General features: G+C 36.5%; 1 protein-coding gene across 4 annotated transcripts in view; it reads right to left on the bottom strand.

Annotated features, from left to right (window-relative positions):
• Positions 1-5,933: 5,933 nt before the first annotated feature.
• SCAI (suppressor of cancer cell invasion) overlaps positions 5,934-9,106 on the bottom strand; it is a 134,650-nt gene continuing 131,477 nt past the window's right edge. For all 4 annotated transcript variants that reach the window (XM_059142320.1, XM_059142321.1, XM_059142322.1 and 1 more), the window contains one exon: positions 5,934-6,291. In XM_059142320.1, the coding sequence (XP_058998303.1) occupies positions 6,145-6,291 (147 nt within the window). In that variant the 3' untranslated portion in view covers positions 5,934-6,144. The remainder of the gene's footprint in view (positions 6,292-9,106) is intronic.

The raw sequence follows: 9,106 nt of genomic DNA, 5'->3' as shown, positions 1-9,106 counted from the left end.
TGACTGGGAGGTGCAGCACAAACAGAAATAAAGTACAGAATGGGGGAAAGGTTTGGTTTTCTAAGCAATTCTTACTTCATTTAACTGCAAAGTAATTGACTTTGCAACTGTTGGAAAGAGAAGTCATATTCACAATGTCAATCTCACTTCTTACTGCTGCTCCTTTCCTCCAACTAATGTCCATACTGAGCCTGAGTCAGTTCTATGAATTTTAAATAGCATAACATCTGCTGTGCTACTCTCCGATGGCAATGAATGATTTGGTTACTAAAACAACAGAATGTCAAATACTACGGACATTTTCACTGATTTTTCAGAAACAGTACATTACCAGATTTTCATATTTACTTACCAAAAAAGGCAATTACAACTTTTTAAAAAATTTAATACTGTAACTGAGAGGTGTTAATGAATAGCTGGCTTCTTATTAAAAATACAATGAAGAGGCAAATAAACATTTGTTGGGTGGTAAAACCGACTTCTGACTAATTTAATATTCTATCACACAGATGTAATCGTCTGAAAAATAATGGGGTAAACAGTTGTTTTGCAGTTATATTTTATCATGCAAAAATAACCTCTACTTAATTTTTTCGTGAATGTGTTCTAGCGTTTACTATACATCTCCTACCCTCGTCCGTGCAAATACACGTGCCAGGTGGAAACAGGAGTAACCAAACACTGAGACTCTGAGATATTCTGTGTACATACACTGGCACTGCATATAGTCACTGTCCTCTAAGAGAATATCCTCCCCCGCCCATCATCCTTGGTAGAGGTTCGGAGGCCCAGACTTGATAGCACACCATGCACCTAATATTAAGAATTCTATTTCATGTGTGAATATATCATCAATTTGCAGAACACAAGTGGTCTCATAGAGACAAAGAAATGCAACTGGAGGCATTTTATTCACTAGAAGCATTTCCTCAGATGAACCTACTCCTCTTTGATATGCGACTCCAATAAGAAAAATCTGTAGTCTGAAACGCCAAGACAGGACTAAATTCATCACAGCGGCTGCAAATATACAGATTAATCATCTCCTGTTCCTTATTAAATCTGACCCCATCTAGATACAGCTTTGCTCTGCTGATGCCCCTTTTCCTGCCTCACAGAGACAGCTATAAAACGAGACACATCGGTGAAAAACACTGTTCCAAAATTAAAACTTAGTATCAGGTATTGACATGGCAACTACCAACAGATTTCTCTACTTAATGGACATTTTCCTATCTGTTTTGAAATGTGATCAAAGTAACTTTTTCCACAGCCCCTTAGTTCTCAGTATAAATACTATTCAGTACTACTACTCAACTAAGGGTCAAGAAAATAAAGGACTAACAGACCTTAAGAATCCGCTGGTGTCCCAGTCTCACACTAAGGGTTTTCAGGCTTATATCACTAATTTCTCGTCCATTTACGTGGAAATTGGCAGATGATTTTAAAGCTAAGAATATCCTGCTTTCTGTTAATATTTTCACATCCTAATTCCAACTTCAAATTAGCCAATTTTTCCCAAACACAAGCCCCTCAGAATAGAGGCTCATGAATGAGACACAGCCACAAACTAATTACAGCTGCACGGCCAATGCCGCCATGATGTCCTCACAGAACTCAAATAAATTCAGCCCACAGTAGGTATGGGTATATAATATACACATACTGCATACCAATGTATTTACAAATATGTACATATATACAAAAGAAGTATACACAGAGATTGCATTTAGCATCACAAAAATATACACATGCGATCACAAATAAAATAAGATTTTCAAATAAATAAGGTCAACAAAAGAGCCCTCCGTGTAAATACCCTTTATACTCTCCAAACACACACAGGAACACATACATCTAAAATATCACCGGAAATTCATACCATTCATATTCATATCAAATCTCTTTACTCACTTAGGGTAGGGAGGTGGTTCTGAATCACTGGCAGTAGCCACGATTGCTGACCCTTGGCACCTTACTCTATTTCCACTCCAGAATATTCTCTATATATCAGGCTGATTACAAGACTTCATGTATAACTAAGTACAAGATCTTTCAACTGAGTCCAAACCCCTTTTAAGAGACAGAAAATTACGAAGTCACACAGGTCAGAGATTAAACTTGGGAGAAGAATGCTAAAGAAAGCACCACAAATTGACACATAAATCAGATTGGATGCTTTTCTGTTTTCCTCAATGGGATTCAGTACAACTGCCACCTAATCTATTTCAGCGAATTCTATTACAAGAAGAAATAAAGGGCAATAGCCACAAGTAAATAAAAAATAAACCCAGATCCTGTATCAGGAAAATTTCAGTCATGACTAGATTGCACTTTGCTTTTATAATTTCAAAACACTTCAACTTGGTAAAAATATAAAGGGTACAATAAATTCTCTGTGCTTTGAGGGATTTTGAGAGCACCACTTCCTAGGAGGAAAACACACACACATATACAAAAAATATATCCTGGCTGGAATAAAGGTTAAAGTGTCTGACTCGGGGATTTCTTAAAATTAATAAATAAAAATTTGCTGGGCTGATGGATTTCCTGGTTTCAATATTTGATTACTTTAAAAATACCCTAACCTTTTGTGCCAAAATAGAAATTTCTAATTATTCCTTTCCTGTTCATTATAGAAAGCAACCTGAGCTACCAGAAAGACTGGGCTGAGGTTAGGAGATGTGAGTTTTAGTTCTAGCTCTGCCACTATGAATAAATGTACAGTGTTTTGGGGTCTGAGCTTTCTCTTCTGAGAAACAGGGAAAATAGCTGCTTTACCAACTTCAGAAATACACGGGTGAACAAAGAGAAAATAATTCAATTGTGCTTAACACTGTTTTGTGTGTAAGGGACTTCTTGCAATCCTATACCTTGTTCTGTTTGCAGTGATTCTTAAGGGAGGCGAGAGACTGTATCAGAATCTCCAGGGGGGGGGGCGCCTGGGTGGCTCAGTGGGTTAAGCCGCTGCCTTCGGCTCAGGTCATGATCTCAGGATCCTGGGATTGAGTCCCGCATCGGGCTCTCTGCTCAGCAGGGAGCCTGCTTCCCTCTCTCTCTCTCTCTCTCTGCCTGCCTCTCCATCTACTTGTGATTTCTCTTTTCTCTCTGTCAAATAAATAAATAAAATCTTTAAAAAAAAAAAAAAAAAAAAAAAAAGAATCTCCAGGGGGAGGTTGTGCAATTTGAAAACAAAGAAGTGCTTTTCCCCATGGCTTTGCTTTGTTTTTAGTCCCAATGTTTAAATTTCTACGAATTCTAAAATTAAATAAATAAGGGGCTTAATATTTTTAGATATATAAAGAAGAGTGGTATGCATTGAAAAAAGAGATTCTTTGCTAATACCCAGGAGTGATTGTCCTTTAACATGTCTTCGTTTTTGCTTAAAGTAATGTCTTAAAATGAAGAAGCTTGGTGATGGATACAGGATAGTTCACTAAATGCTACACATGCTTAAAATGTTCATAATAAAAAGTAAAAAAAAAAAAAAAAAAAGAAAGGAACATGAAGAATTTGCACAAATGTAGTCTTCTCAATAAGGCCTACCCTGATCACTCACTTACACACTGTTCTTCACCCCAAAACAATGAAAACATTTCCCTTACCATGTTCTAAACTTTCTTCATACAACTTACAACTCTCTAACAAATTTTCTTATTATGCTTATGGCCTGACTCCTCCTACTAAAATATAAGCTTCGTGAAGACAAGGATTTTTACGTCCGATTCATTTGCTTTCTCAATGTCTGGGAACAAAATCTGGAGTATAGTTGTTCAGTGCACATTCTGAAGGCATGAATGAAACAATGGTTTAGAATTTTCTAGCACAGTTTTCCTTTCTTAAAGATTCAAGATCGCTTTGGCTCACTTTAGATTTTTAACTACCAAAAAGAAATTATACTACTATCAGCTCAAGGAACAATGTCATCATCTAAACCTTCCTTGTGATTTCTAAGACCCCTTGTTCTTGGACAAACATGTTTCTAACCACAAAAGCTCAAATTTCTTCACCCGATTAGCTTCTAAATAACTGAGACTCAGATATATTTGTGGACAAAAACAAATTAAATATGACTTAGAAAAGAAAACATCTATGCTAAACTCAGGGGAACTGGTTTTCCAGGTGGCAGGGGGCGGGAAATCAAGATTGCAATTATAGAACCATACAACTGGACGGGACCTTGGGCTAATGCCTTCATTCTACAGATGAGAATATAATAAAACAGAAACATGAAGACACTTGTCAAAGGGCATAAAGCTAGTTACCAAGAAAGGCAGGATTACAACTCAGGTCTCCTAGTTCTCAGACCAGTGTTCTTTACACTAAATAGGTGAGAATAAAGCTCAGGAAGATAAATATTATTTTAAGCATCAGGGGAGAGGAAAATACATGAGGTCAGGTACATTACTGGCAGAGAAATTCAAGGGGACTGAAACAAGAGGTCAGCCTATTGCTGTAACCCAGGTGAACATGGTTATGAAAGGAAAGCCATTAAGTTTATAAAGATATCAAGAAAAAGAAAAGCAGTCTTTATCTGATTAAAAAAAAAAAAAACCCATCAGGCAAAAAAAATCTCCCTCCAGGACAAGTCTTCTAAAGCTTTCTGAAATAATGGTTAAAAGAACAAACAAAAACAATGAAGAAAAGAATGAATGAAATGCCACGAAGTCCCCTAAATCCAAGAACAGTAATTTCAAGATTTCAGATGAAAAATTAGCAAATTGGAACAGGTATATGAATAACTTAGACCCAAATAATACCCTATGCCCGAAATGAAAACCAAAGTAAAAATGTTACAGTAAAACTTCCCTATGGACACAGGAAAGAGGCACCAAAAGCAATCACCTTATTTCCCCTGGGACCACCAGAGGTAGAATGTGAGCCTGTACAGAGTATTAGGTAGAAGGGCTTTCGGTTCATAGATTTCTGAACTTGAATGCCTTGGAGTCTAAAGAAGAGGGAAAAACCCAAAGCATCATAACAAATGCTTATGAAATTATGAAGCGGATGACAGAGAAGAAAAACACAAAAAACTTTGTATTATATACGGAGTCCTATTTAAAATAATAAAAAAAACTTGTGCATGAATATAAAATGTTAAATATAAGGAGTTAAAAAGATCTTATTTCCAAATTGTCAATGCAAAAGTTACTTCCATTTCAGGTTAAATAACAATTCAGTTACCCCTGACTAAAATTAATAACATCTCTGACTTTGACGTCTCATAAACGTGAACTAGGCAAAAAGATTACAATCTCTGTACTATATGCCACAGCCTTCAATCTGGATAGTCTTCAAACTTGATATCATGAATTAAGAGTTTAAATAGAATTCCTTGTGGAAACATTGTATTATGAAACCAACAATCTGATTTTTTGACCGAAATACTTAAAAGTCTTTTTTTTTTTTCATTTCCAGCATTCAGATTATAAAGAAAGCAAAATATGCAAGTGTATCTCATGATAACACAGGGCTCACACATTCCAAGTGATATTTATCATCTTAAGACTTCAATTAAAGATTTAACTTTCAAATGCAAATCAATCCTATACAGTTTCTGAAATTATGACAGTATTTAATGAGTTAAGTAATTAAAAAAAAATGTCTTGATTATGCTTCAAAGGATCACACATTTGTCTACCTACTATGTTGGAATGAAAAGAAATATTATGGAAAGCCTGTTCTTGATTTTTAATAGTCCATGCTGGCTAGTTTCATCTTTGTGAACAATGATAAATTTTCTAAATCCACACATTTTTTTTTTAAAATCCACACATTTAAGGTCCAAGTATAAGAGCTGGATTTTTCTCATTATATAAAAATAAATGATTTACTCTTCTGAGGGTGAGAACAGTGACTATTTGTGTGTAGGGACAGATGTTGGAGGTAAGTAGCCATACCTCAAAACCAAAAAGTAAAAATTCCAAGATTAATTGAGTTTTTTAAAAGACTTGAAAGACTGTATTTTAAAACAGTTACCCTAAAAGTTTGAACAATTTTTTCAGTTTGTTTTTAAAATGGTGGCCTTAAATTAAAAAATTAAAACTAAGTAACACCACTATGTGTCCTGGTCATCACATTAGAAAACTGCACCATGTAAAATCTGTGGCAAATGAAAAATTGTTTCAACAAGAGGATTTTGTTTTAATAGTCATCTATGGTACTCTCGAGGAACACGTTTCGAACATCCAGAATGGATGCTAATTCCAGAATGTGCTTCTGGAGATGAGGGTTCTCCACTGTTTCATCCCTTGGCAGTTGTGGATATGATTCTGGATAGTTTCGTGTTTCCTGGTAGGCAAAGGAGAGAAAAGTCAACTTTTATAGTTTAATGAAAGAAATTATATACAACATTAATAATATTACTGTTAACATTAACAATAGTAGGAATAACTTAATATGTATTTCTCTGCATATTAGTATGACTCTTAATAGCAGTATACTTGTTGAACATAGGAAATTACTGACATTTAACTACTTTGACCTTAAAAAATTACAGTTTCACATGGTTCAACCTAATATATTCACTCAGTGAGTCATTTTACAAGTATTTATTGGGTCTTACCATTTTTTTTTTTTAAAGATTTTATTTATTTATTTGACAGACAGAGATCACAAGTAGGCAGAGAGGCAGAGAGAGAGAGAAGAGGAAGCAGGCTCCCTGTTGAGCAGAGAGCCCGATGCGGGACTTGATCCCGGGACCCCGAGATCATGACCTGAGCCGAAGGCAGCGGCTTAACCCACTGAGCCACCCAGGCGCCCCGGGTCTTACCATTTTTGAGTACTCTGCTATACTGTAGAAATCATATAATTCTAACTTCTTAGGGGAAAGTCCTAGCATATGTGGAAATTCAACAAGTATTTGTTAAATGAATGAATAAATATATGTTGCAGCAGAAATTAAAATAGAGGGAAGACGGGGGTGCCTGTGTGGCTCAGCTGGTTGAGCAACTGCCTTCAGCTCAGGTCATGATCCTGGAGGCCCAGGACTGAGTCCCAAGTCAGGTTCCCTGTTCAGCAGGGAGTCTGCTTCTCCTTCTGATCCTCCCCCACTCAAGCTCTCACTCTCTCTCTCTCTCTCAAATAAATAAAATCTTAAAAAAAATCTTATTAAAAAAATGAGAGGAAAGACATGAGAAGCACTGAAAAAGTCAAATTAATGAGCCTTGGCTGGGGTGCCTGGTTGGCTCAGTCAGTTAAGCATCCACCTTTGGCTCAGGTCATGATTTCCAGGTCCTGGGATTGAGTCCTCTTCGGGATCCCTGCTCAGTGGGGAGTCTGCTTCTCCCTCCCTCTTGCTCTCTCTCTCTCTCCCTCTACCCCTCTCCACTGCTCATCCTCTCTCTCTCTCTAATAAACAAAATATTTTTAAAAATTAATGAGCCCTGGCAATTAATTATAGGATGAGAGGTTTCAAAGATGACTGTAAGATTTTAGGAACAAATGACATAAGAAAAGGTCTGGGAGCCATTTGAGAGAAAAAGACAAGTAAAAGAAGAAAATATTTGGAGAGAGTATAAAGCTTTAGGTTTTAGGTATATTTTATCTGAAGTAATACTGTAATACAAACAGAACTGCCACCTCAAAAGGAATTTAAGAATTCAGGTCTATCTCAGAAGAAAGGTCTAGGCAGTATATGTAAAGGTGGATATAATATCCATGCAGAGAAATATTAAAGTTGAGAAAATGGCTAAGATTTCTAAGAATATTAGCAGAATGAAAAAAGAGTCCCTAAGAAGAAGAAGAAATAATATCAGAAAGGGGGGGGGAACCCCAAACAAACTCAAACCCAGAAGAGGAATAGTAAAGGAAAAAGGAAAAAAAAAAACTTTAATTACACAGAAGCAGAAGAGACCATTTCAAAGATCAGGTATTCTGACTTGGAAATTCTTCTTTATTTGATAATTTTTTAAAAAAGATTTTATTTTATTTATTTAACAGACAGAGACAGAGAAAGCACAAGTAGACAAAGTGGCAGGCAGAGGGAGAGGGAGAAGAAGACTCCCCGCTGAGCAGGGAGCCCCAGGTGGAACTCGATCCCAGGACCCTGGGATCATGACCTGAGCAGAAGACAGCGACTTAACCGTCTGAGCCACCCAGGCGCCCCCTTTTTTTTTCTTTAAGATTTTATTTATTTGAGAGGGAGAGAATGCACGAGCAGGGGGAGGGGAAGAGGGAGAGAGAGAGAGAGAGAAGCAGACTTCCTGTTGAGCAGGGAATCTGATGCGGGGCTCAATTCCAGGATCCCAGGATCATGACCTGAGCCAAAGGCAGCCGCTTAACTGACTGAGCCACCCAGGTGCCCCTTGGTAATTTCAATAGACTAAATTTTGCCACTCATTTAAAATTTCACTGATAAATAAGTTAATACTTTCCTATGCATCTCACATGACAGTTCATATACTCAAATATCACTTCTACTTTTTTTCAGCCTGTAGGCATTATTCATTAAAATTATAAAGACCAAATTCTTGTTTTAACGCACTAAATACTATGAGGAGAGACAAAAAAGAACTGTACAACACCCCTAACAAAAGAAAAATTCCAAAAAACAAGAGCTACTGGGGGACAACTGTAAGGTGAACAATTCTCTCTGCTCACACAGGGGTGAGAGAGTTTGAGTTTTGACCAAACAATTCCTAGAGGGGAGAATATTCACCTCTTAAAAAGGGGACATATGAAAGAGACCCCAGAAACATTATGCCTCTTAGTGTTTGGCCAAAATATACTTACATCTGTATGCTACCACTACTCTAAATCTACCTCTAAAAAGCTTAAAAACAAGCTATAAGAAGGTCAAAGGAATTTGCAAATTGATTTAACCCCTGCTACAATAAAGTCCAATACTCTTTAAAGAAAGACAACAAAGTACAGAATTCAACATCATAAAATTCACAATGTATATACCCTAAGAGAAAATTACTACATATATAAAAAATTAGGAATATGAGAACCCAAACCAGTAGGAAAAGTCATAAACACAAACTTATAAATGATAGAGAATACAGCATTGGCAACAAGGACTTTAGCTGTTACACATACATTCAAAAGCACAAAGGAAAACATAATTAGGAGGGAAATGAAAAATATTAAAAGAACCAAACAG

This window comes from Mustela lutreola, chromosome 12 (genome assembly GCF_030435805.1).
Source record: "Mustela lutreola isolate mMusLut2 chromosome 12, mMusLut2.pri, whole genome shotgun sequence".
In the NCBI taxonomy this organism is placed as follows: Eukaryota; Metazoa; Chordata; class Mammalia; order Carnivora; family Mustelidae; genus Mustela; species Mustela lutreola.
This window is presented reverse-complemented; position numbering and strand designations above follow the sequence as displayed.